Source organism: Prinia subflava, chromosome 1, assembly GCF_021018805.1.
Source record: "Prinia subflava isolate CZ2003 ecotype Zambia chromosome 1, Cam_Psub_1.2, whole genome shotgun sequence".
Taxonomy (NCBI): domain Eukaryota; kingdom Metazoa; phylum Chordata; class Aves; order Passeriformes; family Cisticolidae; genus Prinia; species Prinia subflava.
The window spans coordinates 37,141,836-37,159,170 of record NC_086247.1 but is presented as its reverse complement, the minus strand read 5'-3'; the positions used below and the strand labels follow the sequence as shown (position 1 = coordinate 37,159,170).

General features: G+C 36.2%; 1 protein-coding gene across 7 annotated transcripts in view; it reads left to right on the top strand.

The window, feature by feature from the left end:
* CHD7 (chromodomain helicase DNA binding protein 7) overlaps positions 1-17,335 on the top strand; it is a 134,011-nt gene that overhangs the window by 82,572 nt on the left and 34,104 nt on the right. For 6 of the 7 annotated variants that reach the window (XM_063393514.1, XM_063393487.1, XM_063393493.1 and 3 more), the window contains 9 exons: positions 709-847; positions 4,201-4,338; positions 5,412-5,477; positions 10,529-10,584; positions 11,978-12,092; positions 13,457-13,540; positions 14,492-14,629; positions 14,726-14,847; positions 15,284-15,527. In XM_063393514.1, coding sequence (XP_063249584.1) covers positions 709-847; positions 4,201-4,338; positions 5,412-5,477; positions 10,529-10,584; positions 11,978-12,092; positions 13,457-13,540; positions 14,492-14,629; positions 14,726-14,847; positions 15,284-15,527 — 1,102 coding nt within the window. The remainder of the gene's footprint in view (positions 1-708; positions 848-4,200; positions 4,339-5,411; positions 5,478-10,528; positions 10,585-11,977; positions 12,093-13,456; positions 13,541-14,491; positions 14,630-14,725; positions 14,848-15,283; positions 15,528-17,335) is intronic. The other variant, XM_063393507.1, reaches the window with a different exon arrangement.

The window sequence follows — 17,335 nt, the reverse complement described above, 5'->3', positions numbered from 1 at the left end:
ATACGTCTTCACCCATTTCCAAGCTGAGTGCAGCTGGACATGCTGTCCCAGCTCTTCAGGTGATGACCATTTCCACGGGGGAGGAAGGGAAGAAACAACCCTCAAAACATTTTATGTGTGAATATAGCTTTCTAGTGTCGTGTAAATGCTGAGATACTCGCTGGGTGTTTTTTCCCCCTGTACAAGCTGCAGTTGCATGCATTGAAGCTGTATGAATACCCTCAGTGCTGACACTAAAGTGTAATTCCTGCTTGGAAATAGCAGGGATTGTAGAAGAAGATGAATTCAGTCCTTTGTTTTGGTAGTGCTTACTGTGGTTCTGCTTACCTGGGCTGCACGATTAACATAAGACAACACATGCGTAATCCTGTTTCTCTTCTCACGTGTCAGGTTGTCCAAACACCGCTTTCAGAAAGTGCAGGTTCTGAGGAGAGCAGCTCTTCCTTTGCCATCTCATTTTTAATTTCTTGTTGAGTACACACTGAATGTCGCTGTCTAAGGTCTTGAAGGAAAGAAGGGAGGTGTCTGTTGTTAAGGCATGTGTAGTGACGGCCCATGCATCATTGATTTTGCAGTTACCTTGAAACTCTTAAGAAAGGCAGTTGAACATAATGAAGTCACTCAAACATCTCATGGATCAACTGGTTTTTTAAGCACCTCTTGCTTATACTTTTCTACAAATACTGATTGAAAATACCTCTGTTTCAGTAGCAAAAAGCAAGATTCAGAAGCCAGTGCTGCGAAGAAAAAGGTTAACAAGGGAAAGGAAGGTTCTGAAAACTCAGATTTGGAAAAAACTCCACCACCATCACCTCATCCTGAAGATGAAGATGATCCAGGGGTTCAGGTAATGCTGTTGTTGAAGTTCATTGTAGGCTTTGACAACTTAGAAGCATAAAACAAATAGTTCTCATAGTCTTTGTTACAGAGATACAGGTATTTGGATAATTTGTGTTGTTTACAAAGAAGATGAGAAATGAAAATCACCATGGTGAATATTTTACAAAAACAAGTATTTTTCATCATATTTTGCTTTACAGTCTTGTTACTTGCAGATATGTGTACGGTGCTGCTGGGTTTTCACACATTCCCTTTGATTACTGTTGCAGTTATGATGCTGAATGTTCTGTTCTATAGACTTAATGCACTATTACAAAGTCTTGCTTATAAGCTCGGTGTTTATTCTTGCATTGGCTTTTCAAACCTTCTGAGAAGGTCTCAAGAATGAGACATGACAAAGCAGAGTGTTGGAATGTTAGGCACTTGTAGCTACGCTACTTTTGTGGATGAAGGGGTTTTTTTGCAGGACTACCAGTCATGGGCTCACACTGATTAATTTCTCTTGACTACTGCACACCTATCACCTTCTGTCCAAACTTTGTTTCACGTAAAGCAAATCTGGAGATAGAGTAGCATACATGACAAGTTTTGTGTGCTCTGTCATTTGACATGTTAAGAAGTGGTCAGCTCCTGGCTTGCTTCTGCAAAATAAAAACCCCCTCATGAAGAGGTGGGGACAAATTGTGGTGGGGAAACTATGAGACTCTTATGTAGTCATACCAGTGTAAATGAAATCCACTGCATTTGTTGTGGATGGGTTGCTTCTGGTCATGAGAGATGTTCAGACCAAAGATCAACTGGCAATGGTCAAAGTAGCCTGGTGAAGACTTTGGCAAACAGTTGTCCTACAAAAGCATGGTTTGTGCCCTTCCTCCCACTATTTTCAAGAAGAATATAGTAAATAATGAAATGTGAGTGATCTAGTATATTTTAGTTAAAAACAAAAGAAGCAGCAGAAGAGTGTTCTTCCTGAGTGCTTCAGACTGTGTATTCTGAATTTGAGAAGTTGAGTTAAACCATGCAGATGTTAAAATGTTTGAAGAATTAAGTTTTCTGTCCTGTGCTGCAAATCTCTGCCAGCCTGATCAATGGCACTGGCAAAAGGTGAAGAAACTCTAGGGCTTTGGATGGGTTTTTTGGGTTAATTTGTAGGTGATTATATTCCATTTACAATTCAATATTTCTGCATGGTTTGCTTGTTTTCAGTCTAGTGGAACAAAAACTTTCTCTTTGTCAAACACAATTAGGTGATAAACATTATATTTGGGTTTTTTGAAAATAGAAGTACTAGGGCACTTGCATCACCTTTTAATCAAATGTAAAAAAAAGTATTTCAGGAAACTTTTTGTTTTCTTAGTACTTTCTTATACTGTGCATGTTGTACTGCACTTGCACTTCTTTGCATGAACTTAGGAAAGGGTTCCAACCATGTTTGCTAGGACAGCTGCAGTTAAATAAACTTCTTATGCATTTCTCAACTGAGATTGATATTACTTAGTTGTCTAAAATACAGTTGCATTCTTAGTGTTAAATCCTGAGCCTTCTGTAGACATATTATGTAGTAATGCACAGTGATGCATTGTTTTCTTTAAAGAGAAGTACTTGCCTTTTTGTGTTATCATTCAGATTTTTTATATTCCATTATCAAACCTATTACTCACCTTCCTACCTGTAGATCAGTTAATGAGTTGAAGATTATTTGATGCAGTTAAATGTATGTGTACTTTCTGTCAGCAGTGCATAACAAAACAGTTGCAAAACCATATATGAATGCAAGAGGAAGCAGGAAGTTCATCAAATCAAAAAAATATCAAATAAAGGTTACCATTGTGTTTAGGTATTCTTTCTGTTAGGGAAATGAACAAAGAGATTTTTAGCACCAAAATTTATGATTAGACTTACCTACAGAGGCAGAAGAAAATTGGTATTTTCCCATCAGTGATCATGTAAATGAAGATGCAAATTTGTCAAATGTTATCTATTTTGAAGTATAAAAATATTGTTTTGTGGAAACCCCCATAAGTTACCGTGTTAACTAGTAGAAGGTAGAAGTCACATCACTGTTGTTTAAAAGGGTAATGTAAGCTTAACCTTTGCTCAAATTTTTCATATTCAGTTAAATAAATAATTTCTAATTTTGTAAAGTGTATTAGGTATTTATGCTTTTAAAACTATGATTAACTATCTAAAAGTAAGTATTTGGCTTTGTCTATGTATATTGAGAGACTCAGGTGTATAAGTGTTAAACAAGTTACATAAGTATTTGCATGCATCAATGAAGATATGCAGTAGCTGAGAAAGATGTATAAATAAGTAGTGTAAAATATATAAATAAATAGTGCATCAAGACATTAAGATGGGGGTTTTTTAACAGTTGATATTCAACATAATTTTAATATATAATTACTCCATTAAGATATTTGATGCTCAGTTGACAGTTTCCTTCAACAACATATGCTTACAGCTTTTCAAAGATATGATCTGATGGAGACTATCTGGGAAGTTGAATTTTATTGTTGTAAACAACACTGGGTATGTAAAAAATACCCAGCACTGAGCATCAAGTTGCAAATTCTGTCAAATGCATGCTTCTATATTTTACAAGTTGTTTTGTGCAATTTTGCTGAAGCTTTCTCTCATCCTGGTGGTGAGGATATGGGAGCACAGAAATCATGCTTTCAGTTTGGAGTGGTTTAAGTTTTCCATTCTCCTCTATTAGTTCGGGGTCTTTTCCCATGCTGTGCTGCAGGATGCCTTTCTGAGCAGTGCTGGGTCAGTGAAGTGAGGAAATCGTATTTCATTGTGTTTCCCCTACAAGATAATCCCGGTACAACTGGGTGGATGGGGAGAGGAAGAAAGTGTGTTTGTCACTGCTTAGCAACACAGTGGGCCACGCTGTGGAAAGGTGGTGTTTGGCTCCTGCACTGGCCATCTGTCAAAGTTTGTTACAGATGTGAATGGAGAGGTGCAGCTTCTTGGGTTTTAATTGCTTTCTGAAATAGGCTTCCTAATTCTTTAATGTTGTTTTAGTAATGTTAAAAAAGTGAGAAAATGCACACACCCTCCCCCCCCACACCTTTCCAGCTTGGAACAAGCATAAAGTTGATTCTTGTTTGTCGTTAGTTTTTTATTTAGTTTTAGGTTTTTGTTGTTTTTTGCTTACAGAATTTAAGATCAGCTAACAGGCAGGAATTCAGAATAGTAGTGTCATGAGTCCACTGTTTCTACCAGGGTGTTGTAGAAATTATGGCATTTACTGCACAGTACTGTGTTTGAGACACAGAGAGAAATTTTCTTGGTTATCCTGCTACTTACCAGGGTTTTTTTTTCTCATGAAAAATATCACTGCTTTCTGTTCAGAAGCGACGCTCCAGCAGGCAGGTGAAGAGGAAGCGTTATACCGAAGACCTGGAGTTCAAGATTTCAGATGAGGAGGCTGATGATGCTGATGCTGCTGGAAGAGACTCTCCTTCGAATACTTCTCAGTCAGAGCAACAGGTCAGATATGAACAGACTGGAAAGGTGGCCGTAACTGCAGCATTCAGAGATCAAATATGGGCCCTTTTCCTGAATGATATTCATACATGATTGACAGAGTGTGCCAGAAAGCATTAGTTTTCACAATCTTAAAGAATGTATCAACTCATGGCTTTGTTTGCAAGCTGATGATATACAGCTTGAAAGTTCAAGTTGAGTTCTTTGAAATTAGTGGTCCCTGGCTAAAGGAAACCTAAACTGTACTGCTAGGAATCTAGAATGTACTTCAGAATTCAGTGGTCTGGCTTCTGTGACTTTAATAAACCACTCAAGCTTGTCCCCTGCTGCTAGGCACCATAAGAACTCCTTTATGAAATTACTGCCTTGTAGTACCCAGCAGGGTACACTTTATTCTCTGTGCAATGTAAATGATGGATAAAATAGTTTGAATAAGATGAGGGGTAATACTGTAGGAATGACTGTTGTAACAATCTCATTGTTTTGTAGTGCTTTTTCAAAGAACTACTTCATTTAACTGATGACCTATTGGATAATATATACATGTTCTTTGGTATTTCATTTGGCAATTTGTTAAGCCTTGTGAAATACTGTATGTGATCTCCATTGTTAATTGTGTCTTATCAGGAGGACTGGGATGGTTTGCCTCCCATTGTATTGGTGAATTAATGTAATAGAGAATTGCAGGGAGTTTTGAGAGCGAGTGTGTGGACACCTGCACAGCCAGCTAGAGCTTCTGAACATCATCTGCTGTTAGACTGTGGGGTGCTGAAAGCATGTATTATTTTAGGACAGGGGAACTACTCATGTTGTTACATCTGTTTATCTGTGCATGTCAACATTAACTGAGAGAGCTGGAATTGCACTAGGTCTTAAAAATGGGCTTAAACAAGTATCCTTCGATCCTTTATTAGGGTATTAAATCTCTTTGAATCCTCAAAGTTCTCATGCTAGGGGAAGAATGTCCTCTTGATATTAAGCTTCTGTTACAAAAAAATATTTTAAAGTTTTTCCAGTAAAGGAAGTCTTTAAGAAAGATGCACTGCCATAACTCCTGTATTCTATTTATGATGTAGGAATCTGCTGATGCTGAAGGTCCCATTGTGGAGAAAATCATGAGTAGCCGTTTAATCAAGAAAAAGGTAAAACAAATCTCCTTTCTCCCATATTTTTAAATAGGCTAATCATATTTCTGCTGAAACCCTTACCAAGTTCTTAAAATGCCTTGGATATTCCCAATTAAAAAACTGTTCTGTTATTTAGCAGAACAGAGGAGGTTCCCTGAAAGTGTATTCAGATGGTATGCAAGATGTTTTTTGATAAACATAAACAAAACAGATTGTTTAATCTTTTATTAGTTTCTTTCTCTTTTTTGGGCCAAAGGTTGGATTTTTTTTAAATATACATGCCTGGGTGAAATCTGTGGCGCTCTTCAGAATAATACTCGGTAGGAGTTGGAGGAATAAGAGAACTTTCCTGTACTCCAAATTTCTGCCTTTTCTAATAAACAAAACCCCTTGCCCATAATTTTTGCATCTTTTGATGGCAGGTGTGCTTAGCAGCTGAAACTAATTTACATGTGACCAAGTATGATGCATACAGGTGATCATACATCACACAGGAGATGAGTATCTTCCTTGTCACTATGCTAAAATGATGAAAAAACCATTCAAGTTCAGTGTGGTTCCCTTATAATTCTGCCCTGGTTCTTAGTGGAGTTCTTATTTTGCTTACAGATTTTTCTCATCTGCTTCACACTTTGATTGGCCTTTGCACTTCCAAAGTATTAGAACTCTGAGAAGGAAGTAGAATAGAACTTATTACAAAAAGGGCATGAGTATATTTATAGCCTCTTGTGGAGCTAATTCTCTGACTTGTACTACAGCTGGACAGAAAACTGTCTGCCTTAGATACAGCATCATGTTGAACTTTGTTAACCAGCAATTCATCTTCGCATTAAATTTCAAATTGTTAATTTTCAAATTGGAGAAAGGAAATCTGCCTTTATTCATGGATTTTTTTTTCAATGTCATGGTGGTTTGGGGTTTGTTTCTGGGCTTTTGTTTTGTTTTCTTGGGCAGGGCAGGGTGTATGTGTTCCATTTTATTACTCCTGTCCTAACGTAATTTACAGTTTTGTAAACCTACATTCATTTAATGTCATGAGTGCCTGTGATTCAATCTGACCTGTTTGTGCATCTTACACAGCACAAGCTTCTAAGGGGTTTTGGAGGGTTTTTTTCTGTTTGTTGTTTTGGTTTTTTTTTTAAAGTCTATAGCTGTATTTTGTGTTTCAAATCATAGGCTTATTTTTCAGATAAACTTGAGGTAATATAAAGTGAATATTTACTTGTCTTGATGGTCTACTAGGCAGGAGAGGAGAATGTGGTCCTTTCATAAATGTCTTTACATGGGAAGCTGTTTTTCACCAATTATTCTTCCCTTCTTCCTCTCCCCTGCAAACAAAGGTGTGATTACTCATGGGGAGTGTGTATTTTGCTGCAGTTTGTGGGAAGTGGTTGGTCTGCTGCCTACATGTCTTTGATTGCAGGCTCTGCTGGAGGCAAGCTCTATTTTGAGCTTTTCTTTAATGTTTTCTATGGATTGTATTTGCAGGTTTGAGGGGTGTCTCTTCTTTCCCTGCTCTTCTCCCCAACCCTCTTCTCCAAATTTCAAAAAAAAAAAATGGATTTCAGGATGTTAATATTTAACATCTGAAGTATCCAACTGTGCTTTTATTAAAGGTCTTTTACACTCTTACTAACGTCATCAAAACTGTGGTTGTTAGATTACTAATCAAAGTAAAATTGCTGCGATCAGAACCAGTGCATAAAATAAACATGAGGAGAGGCTTCACTAGGAAACCTTTCAGTGGATTAGGTTGTAACAAAGATGTTGCATTCACGTAAAGGACATTAGATAATGATTACGCTTTTGGAGCAGTATTCTTATCATAAAATCATGCTGGTTTTCTGAGAAATAGCCTTAGTCTAGCTCTGGAGTTACCAGATAGGATGCAGCACTGTACTTGCAGCCATTACTCTGAAATGTACAGAGTAAAAGGTAGAACTGAGTACCTGTTTGAAGTAAAAAAGACTGTTTTTCACAGTTGCTCTTAACGTGGAATGTTGAATTCCCTTGAATACTCTTTTCTTCTTGCAGAAAGCATTTAAGTACATGTATCACTCTGTTTCCAAACCTTTGGATGTTGAAATTTTTCATTCAGTCTCTTTTGAATTCCTGCTTCTCAACTTCGAAATGGAATAGCTAGACCTTGTTATGCTATCCAGCAGAAATAGCACATATTATGGGAAGACAGGGAGTTTGTAGAATCTTGTTGCACATGTGAATGACTCTTTTTGCCAACTAGTACATGTGATAATTAGAACTAATTGAAATGTGTACAATACCTACATCTCTTCCTCAAACTGATCAGTTTACAATTTAGTGCTGTGTATCAGTTGAGGTGGTTGGGTTTTGTATGTTGCTTTGCATCTGTTATTAATGTGTTCTGTCTGCTGTTTTTCTGGTAATTGATAGTTGTGGTGGTTGTCAATGTTTTCATGGGGTTTTGTTTTGGTTTTTGTTTGGTTTTTTGTTTGTTTGTTTTTTGGGGTTTTTTTGGGTTGTTTGTTTGTTTTGGTTTTTTGGGGTTTTTTTTCTTAGGTTTTTTTTTGGTTAGTTGATTGTGTTTTGGCTTTTTTTTCCCCCCAAGATTTTGTCTCTACACCTGAGTGGCTTACACAACTGACGTTTTTGCATTAGGATTGTAACTGTATCACCTCTGTGGCAATGGCATGCAAGATTTTGTGCTTTTAAGTATTTGCTTGAATGAAGGGGTCATTTGTCTCTTAATTATCTGCAGATACTGTGAATCGTATTCTGGTCACACCTGGAAGTGATAATTTGAAGTGTCCTGCATTGCCCAAGTGTGCCATGTGTTATTTTAGAATGTCTATGTAATTAGTTTGGGGAGAATTTTACATAAATATTCTATCTCACTTTTTACCTGATTAATGTAAATGTACAGGTAGTGAGGAGTGCACAGTGACATCAGAGGTATAAGTTACTGTCTCATATACCCTGAAGTGATGTATTGTTAACCTCTGCTTGAGTGCTGACAGTTGTAATTTGATTAAATTTTTGGAGGAAGGCATAAGTGCTGAATGCCAGACTAAGATTTTTAAAATACTTTTTCTGAAGTACTTTTTGTTTAGATGAATCTTCGATGCACTCTCATAGAACGCCTAATAACATAGACCAGTTATTACCTATTAGACAATATAAAAGTGTGTTTTACTTATGAGAGTTACAGAATTTATAAAGATCTGCGTTGTAAATTATTGTTATTAAGTTGGCAGCTGACAGAAAATATGTTTGACTGAAATGCTGCTGAGGGGAGTGAAGCTGGTTAATATGAAACCTCTGTGTAAAGGTGTTTAATGATGTTGTCACTGTAATACTGATAGATCTCAAAGGATTCTAGATTAACACTAATCAAAGAGACTTGGCTGTAATACATTTTAGATAATAAAAGAAGTTAATGTCTTAAAATTAGAGTTGACTTCTGAAAGACTAATTTTGCCTCAGGGCAGTGAATAGGTTCAGATAATGTGATCTCCAGCTTCTTTTTTAATGCAATTTTGATCTCTAAATATTAATATCATCTTGAGAAAGACTCTAATTTTTTTCTTTTAAAAAAAAAATCTTGATGGTCTTCAGATTCCTTTGACAGTGTCTTTGTAAGTGTGAAGGAAGTTTCTTCCCTGTGTTTGGGTTTAGAGGATGGTTTGGAGAGCTTATCTTCTTTGATGGAAGATTCAAGAAGATCAAAGTAGCACCAGTAATATTCCATTTCTTTAGGGAGAAGTAGGTGGAACCTGGTGTTGCTTCTCTCTCTAGGAAGGAATACAAACAGACAGTACTGGAACGATATAAATGCTAAACTGAAACTCCCTTACTAGTCAGCAAGTAAAGGAATACTGTGTGAATCAGGGACTAGGAATGCATGAACTTCACTGTGCTAGAACACAGTTTAATGCAGCTGCTACTGTTGTTCTGTAATTACACTACTGTGGAGGTAAAAATCTAGCCAGCAACTAAAGATGACAATTCAAGTTTCAGAGTACTCCCTCTTGTCTGTGTGTGTGTGTATACATATATCTTTTTAAAAAAATATATATACAAATACAAAAAAACTGTTTTGTACAGCAATTAACAGTTTTGCCTGTTTAATGCTGTATATACAGTATTTATTACAGATGAAGTTGTCCCTAATGAAATGTATGAACCAGAAAATCCTGCTCTATTTAAAATTTTCCTAAAATTCATTAGTAAAAACAAACCGTTAATGTTGTGACATAAACTGAATTCTAAATGTGTGCCTGGTGCACTGTCCTTAGTTTGTCCTATGGCTGGGTTAAGGAGTAATTCAACAAAGTATTACATGCCATATGTTATGCAATACTTTGGCACCAGGGGTGAGTTAAGGGTAGCTCAACCCTTAGCACTGAATGCCCTTGGTTTTGCTGGTTTATGTCACAACTTTAACCTTGCTTTAAATGTAGTTTTTGGGTGTTAATTTAATTTGGCTGCTCTGTATGTGAGACATCTTGCCTGAGTGAATTTAATTGCACCATTGAGTAAAACTAAAGCCATGAACACTGATGCACTACAATTCTAGCAGAGGTATAAGGTTTAGTTTTATATGGCTTTTTGTTTGGAGTTATTAACTATATGGAGGAATAAACCCCCTTTAAAACTCTTTTTTAAAACATTACAAAACCCACAATGTAAAGTTGCCATGAGCCAGCCAAAAATAATACATATGGCATTCAGGAGTGCAGTTGCTAATTGGCTGCTGCCTGAGAAAATGGTACACTTGGCTTCTACTTAACACTGTGGGTTTGGCAGAAGGCCAGATTTGGGGTGAGGTTGTGAATGAAGCTGCATGTGGTTAGGGAGGAGTTCAAATGATTCATGTCTTGGAAGTTGTAGTAAGCAGTGCAGTATGTACTTGGGTAAGCAGCTGGAGGAAACTCCTCACCCATGTCCTCCCCCACAAACCTTTTCCTGCACCTCCACTTGTGTCTCTGTGTGGGGACCGTATCCATGTCTCAGATAGTTTTTAAGTTGTTTACTAAATTGGGCTGGTTAGAGATTTAATTCATTTTTCAACATCTCTTTTCTTTTAGATGGAGAACGGAGAAGAAGTAGAAGTAGAGGAATTCTATGTAAAGTACAAAAACTTGTAAGTAAAGTTACAGGTTTGGTTGCCATTCTTAAGTTCATGTAACTTCCAAATAGCTTTCAAAGCTGGTTTTGTAATTGATACGAATTCTTATCAAACTTTAAACATATCTAATGTTTAATCCAAAACAGTGACAAATAAACAGGGGAATACCTTGCATTAGTGGTACAGGGTTTGACAATATTTTGTTAATTTGTGTTCTCTCCAAAATTAAATCCATAGGTAAAGTTGCTCTGTTATTAAATACTTTAAGGCTCATTATGCATGCAGGTTCACGAGCACACACCTGTGCTGTGTAGGTTTAACTGCAACTGTAGAGTAAGTGTGTGCAAACTGCTCAAAAATAACCCTTGATGCTGTTTCAAATACAAGATTAATGTTGAACAAAATGTCTAAGATAACAAACAAATTAGATGGCTTTCAGTATTCCAGCAGGTCGTTACCCCTCCATGAGAGCAATGTAATCATGGTGAGAGCTGCATGTTGTTTCACTTCTGGGCTCTGAAACTGCCATGCAATCAGTATTTAAAATAAAACACTTGCTAGCTCAATAAGCTCACTTTTCTTGTAGGAAAACAGCACACCTCGTGTATTTTTACCAAATTTTCTGTCTGAGAGACAAATCTGCTTTAAGGGAGCTTATGGCAGCTAACTGCATGTAGTTGACTTCACTTTAAATATGCTGTCATTTTTTTATCCTTTGCACTATATTATTTATTGTGTAATGTTTAATTGCTTGATTATGCTTTATTTAGTTCTATTACATAGACATAATTTTTGTGTTAACTGTTGTGTCTTAGCACTAGAACTTTTGAGAGACTAAATTTATAGAGTGGGACAAATCACTTTGGCAGAGACACTGTTCCTTCTATGTTGTTACTGTGGAACTGCATTTACAGGGGGGTTTTCTTTTCTCTCTGTCAGTCTTAAAAGACTGACAAGCAATTTTAAGTTACAATGCTATTCTCACCAAAAAATATATATAGGATGGTAGTACCTAAAATTTTTGCATCTTTTTATTAACTTATAATGATACTACTCTTTGCTAGAATATTATGCTATATAGTGAGTTTATTGTGTCTTGTATAGTAATTATGTTTTAAGTATGCCAAATAAAAATCATCCTAGCTTTGTGCCAAACTAAATATAGAAGGTATGTATTCAAATTTTGTGTGGGAGTTGTTTCTATTTCCTGACAAGTTTCTCTATTAGTAAGTAAAATTACTTTGAGTAAAGATGATTGGTTAATAACCTGTATGGTAAAGAAGACAGTGTCAGGTTTTCCAAGCATAGCATTACGCTGTGCTGGAAAGATCTAGTTATACTAGTGGAATACATAAAGAGTGCAATGGAAGCAGAGTTTTGAGTAAGATTTTTCTGTTTCATGTTCTAGTTCTTACCTTCACTGTCAGTGGGCATCTGTGGAAGAACTGGACAAAGACAAGAGAATTCAGCAGAAGATTAAGCGGTTTAAGGCAAAACAGGGCCAGAATAAATTCCTTTCTGAAGTATGTTTTTTTTTTGTTTATTTCTTTTGGGTGTTTAAGGACTATTCTTAGGAATTCTTGTTCTGTATACAAACAGAACATTTTGAATAACTGTGTGAGATATCAGTAGTGCTTATTCTGCTATAAAGCATAAAGCATTCTCAAGGCAAGTCTTGCAAGTTTATGAAAGTCAAGTGGTCTGTCCTGACTGTATACTTTTGCCTATAGTTTTGGCTGGTCTTTTTCCTTGAAGTGAGTGGCTAGTTATTAGCCTTGTAAGCCTGACTGAATCAGTACCATGTCTTTTTTCTCAGGAGCTGATTATGCCAGAAGAAATGCATGCCATTTTTCTATGTTATGGGCTGCTGCTCACTAGGGATTCTAAGCTTTTTATCATCAATTTAATTTCACTTAGAACCATAAGCAGTAATGTGGCAAGGGTCCTGTCAATAAAAGACCAGATCTGCTGATTTGCGTCTCTGAAAGATTACCTTTTAGAAAAATGCTGTCTTTTAAGAAAAAAACCCACATGTTCATGAGTTACTGTGTTTATTTATTTATATTTATTTTTACTTTATCATTCAAGCTGAAATAAAAACCTGTTGCAAATTGAAAACTTCCATCTGTTCTAAGTGAAGATACCTGAAATTGTTTCCATTTTCTTTTTTTAATCTGTTTCCAAGTGGATCACAAGTTATTGTAAATACTTGGAATTTGTCATTGTTTTAGAAAAAGCTTTTAAAATATACAGGCTTTAGTAGTTTTGGCTGTCTCTTCTGTTGGAGTGGATCTTATAACTATAAAATGAAATTCAGTGCTTTAGTATGGAATAGAATCCTCTAAGTTGTTTAAGGCATAAGAACAACCTGACAGATAGTGATTTTTGGAGAAACTGTGTATGCACGCATTGTGTTTTCTCTGCTTTTTAAATAATAATCTTTAAATCTTGCTTGTAAAGCAGTTAGACAATTCCTGTAGTTAAAATAATCCAAAGGCACTTAGTGTACAAGGCTCTGATTTCTTTATTGCAAGCTGTAGTTTTCAAGAATGCTAAATGCATTGCATGCCATAAGCCTTTTCGATTGCTCATTAGTGAATTGTAATTTCACACTTCATTTAAAATATTCTTAAACATTCTCTCACAGTAAAAGGTTTCACACAGTAATTAAGAGGCCCAGTTAACAAAGTCTGAGAAGTCTGATTCCCTCACGGGGAATGATCTTGCTGAATTGTAGCATTTCAATTAACATGTTGAAGTTTGCCAAATATAAATTCTATGTCACTGTGACCCAAAATATTATTGCCTGGTGAAATATATAATCATTTTTCCTCTCAGGAAGGCTAATAGAGATATCTCTTATATTTTTGCCTCTTTCCTTGAGCAGATTGATGATGAGCTTTTTAATCCGGATTATGTGGAAGTTGATCGAATCATGGATTTTTCACGTAGCACAGATGATAATGGAGAGGTAAACAAAACTTTTAGTGAATCTCTAGTCATATAGACATTGTGTTTAGAATTTACTGTTTAGAAAGATATTAACTAGAATATATTATATAAACACTTACAGAAACTACCATGGTATGTATGTGTAGAAAATAGGAACATGTTTGAAAAAAATTGGCTAATGTAGCAGCTTCCCTTAAATAAAGGGAATAATAAGTGAGAATTCCAAACTTCTTGTAAGTTATGTGTAAGTTAAATATACCTATATTTAAAAGAGCACACAAAACAACCAAACAAAAAGCAACCACAACGAAGAAGTGGTATTTAATATTGTAGAAATATGATGTCCATGCATGTAATGCAGAATTTAACTGAAAATTGCAAGAAAGAGTCTTAGCTAAATGTCATAGTGGTTTACACATTGCTTAGACTACCTATTACAGAAGAAGTCCTGAACTCGCCGTTTCTTCATTTTTAATGACTTGTTCTGCAAAAAAAAAAGATTTTGTCTTCCAGGAGATTCCTTTTTGGTCCTGGGAGAATAAAAAGCTTCACTGGCAGTGTCACTGTTTCAGTGTTGCCCTGTTAGTGAATATTGATGGTTGATTTGTCTGTTGTGAAGTTTCTGGTGACGCAGATAAGAGAAAACAGTCGATTTTTAAATATGCAGTAAAACACAGAATTGTAAGGGTTGAAGTTGAATATTGTTTTGCTTCTAAATTTTAGCCTAACCTTAGTGATTTCAAATGTGTTATGCTCATTTTGGTGGTAAGTGTGCATTCTCCAGGTTCTCATCTTACTTGGTTAGGTCATCAAGGTGCCAGCCTGCTGTTTGCTTGTCCTTCTAGCTGAGTCAGACATTCAGGTCTGATCAAGCTTTTTGAATTTCATCTAGCCTGCAGATCTCCTGTAAGAATGGGTACACTTTCATTTTTCTGAATTGTGACATAATGTAATTTTTGTCTTAACAAAGCCTGTAACACATTATCTGGTGAAGTGGTGTTCGCTTCCTTATGAAGACAGCACTTGGGAGCTCAAGCAAGACATCGACCAAGCCAAGATCGAAGAATTTGAGAAACTGATGTCTAGGGAGCCAGAAATGGAGCGTGTGGTAAGAATTGGTTCTATATAGAGGATTTTATTTGAAAATAGTAAAGTAATGTGGTCTTTTAGAAACCACTAATGGGATTTGCTGTATTTGAAACAGGAGCGACCTCCTGCCGATGACTGGAAGAAATCGGAGAGTTCCAGGGAGTATAAAAACAATAACAAACTCAGGGAATACCAGTTGGAGGGAGTAAACTGGCTTCTTTTCAATTGGTACAACACGTACGTAAAACATGGCTTTCTGCTGAATCCTGCTTTGGAAAAGCTTTTAAAGCTTATTTGAATTAGCAACTTTTTAAAGTAACTTGCTAAAGTGAGATTTTAGGATCATTTACCTGGCTCATTTTTTGGTGCAGGAGGCACATACAAACAAATTTGGGGTGGAACATGAATATTTCAGATAGGTTCCTGTGGCAAGTGCTTTGGGTTCACGCATGCCCCTGCTGCCCCTTCCTCCCTCTTATGAGCTTAAGAGGTATATAGAAGGGATATATCCATGCTGACTACATCACAAATCATAACATTTATTTTAAATGTGAAATGTTATGATGTCTTTTCATTCTAGAAATATCTGGTTTATTCAGGTTATCGCCTTACTGATTTTCTGTGTTTTCATTTGGGAACAAATAATTCAGCCTGTTTTTATTCTTGTTTTCAGACGAAACTGCATTTTAGCAGATGAAATGGGGTTGGGAAAGACTATCCAGTCCATTACGTTTCTCTATGAGATATATTTGAAAGGAATCCATGGTCCTTTCTTGGTTATTGCACCGTTGTCCACAATTCCCAACTGGGAAAGGGAGTTCCGCACCTGGACAGAGTTGAATGTGGTTGTGTATCATGGGAGTCAAGCGAGTCGGCGGACCATTCAGTTGTATGAAATGTATTTCAAAGATCCACAGGTAAAGGCTCCTCAGGACTTTGCTTTTTTCTCTTTTTTCTAGTATATGCTTTACGATTGTTTATTCATTTAAACATCAATTAATTTTCCACTACTGATATGTTCCGTTTCAGTTAGAAATATGGATACATGTACCAAGAATGCTTTTTATTAGTGGCCACTATCTCTCTGGGAATAAAGGGACACCAAAAGGTGGTGCAGTTTTCTTTAGAGTTTCATTCTTTCATGCAAGGTTTTTGTTATTTTGAATCTCTGAGGAGAGCTGGCAGAAGAGATTCTTAATGGAGAAATTCCTTTAGGTGGAACTAAGCTTAAAATTCAATTTTTGCCTGCCATTCCAGGAAAGACCTGCTTGCAGGAATTAAACTTGTCAATGCGTCTTTATCAAATCTTGTAAGTCAGATATATTTTGAATCTGTGTTACTATGCTTAGGTTGAATAGTTGTGAGTGAAGGAAAGCAGAAAAGACTAGGGGAAGAAACAGAAAATTATTTGGAAAACAGAAACTAAGAAGAGCAGCAGATCCCTACTCCTAAGTGCATGGCTTTTCCTAGAGTAAACAGAATTGGGAGAAAATAAAATGTGCACACAGTGAATGTTACTTCAGAATAATAAAATCTTCCTTGTGTAAGAGAGAAAAATTCATTCATACACAAATTCATAGAAGTTCAACCTGAAGAGTAGTATTTTCAACTGAGCTTTAAAAAGTGATAGTGGTGAATTCATACATTTAGATTTTCTTTAAAGCATTTTATTTTACACCACTGGACATTTTGATTAATAAACTAGAAGGATATAAAATCAATATGCACACATTAAGTGGATTTAAAACTGGCTAGCTGATATTTCTTGATGTAATTGTTAATGAGAAATGATTTGCATTTCCAGCATAGTTCTTCAGGGATTGGTTCATGTCCATGAGGTGTATAACTTAACAATGACCTGAAAGAAAACATAAAATCATTACTGAGGAAGTTTTCAAATGATACGAAGATATGGAGAGTGGTAAATGATTAAGACAGTTCATGGATACAGAGTAAGCTGTCTTACTTAATAAATTAGATCCAGTCTAGGAGTACTCAGAATAGCTGAATACAGGGCTGTCTGTAGACAAGGGATGAAGATGATTCTTACCACAGGGAGAGCTCAGCTCTAGGAAGGCTGTAAGATTAAAGCAGATCCCTTTTTTGCCATGGCACATGAGCAGTTAAATATGAGTTCTTACTGTGACACAGTGGTTAAAAGGGCTAGTGTAGTGCAAGTGCGTGGGAGGAAACAAATCTTTAATGTGAAGATGAGAGAAGTTACAGCATTCTCCTCTTTGTCAGTGATGTGAGGAGTGGTCCAGTTCTGCTTAGTTCTCACTTCATATCCTCAAAGTGTGTTGAAAAACCAGAGACTTAGAGCAAAGCTATGAGAGAGATTGCAAGATAGAAAATATACTTTAACAGGTAAGAAACCGATTAAGAACTGTTTTGAAGATGATGACTGTGGCACAACTTGACATGCCATTAGGACGAAAAGAAATAAAACTATGTACTTAAATATAGTAGAGAAACACATAGTAATTTATATTAGTTAGAAGTTACAGCTGTGTGGTCTAGAAAATAAGTGTTTTCTCAGCAATTTATCTAAGAAACTTCCAAATTAAAATCATATCTGTGTTTGTTGAAGATTTATTTGAGTAACAGTTGCTTCGTTGAGGTCTAGTGGCCCAGAGAAGTTGTGTACATCTCAGTCCACAGCAGGAGTGTTGGAACTAGATGATCTTTAAGGTCCCAATCCAGGCCATTCTATTAATCTCTAATA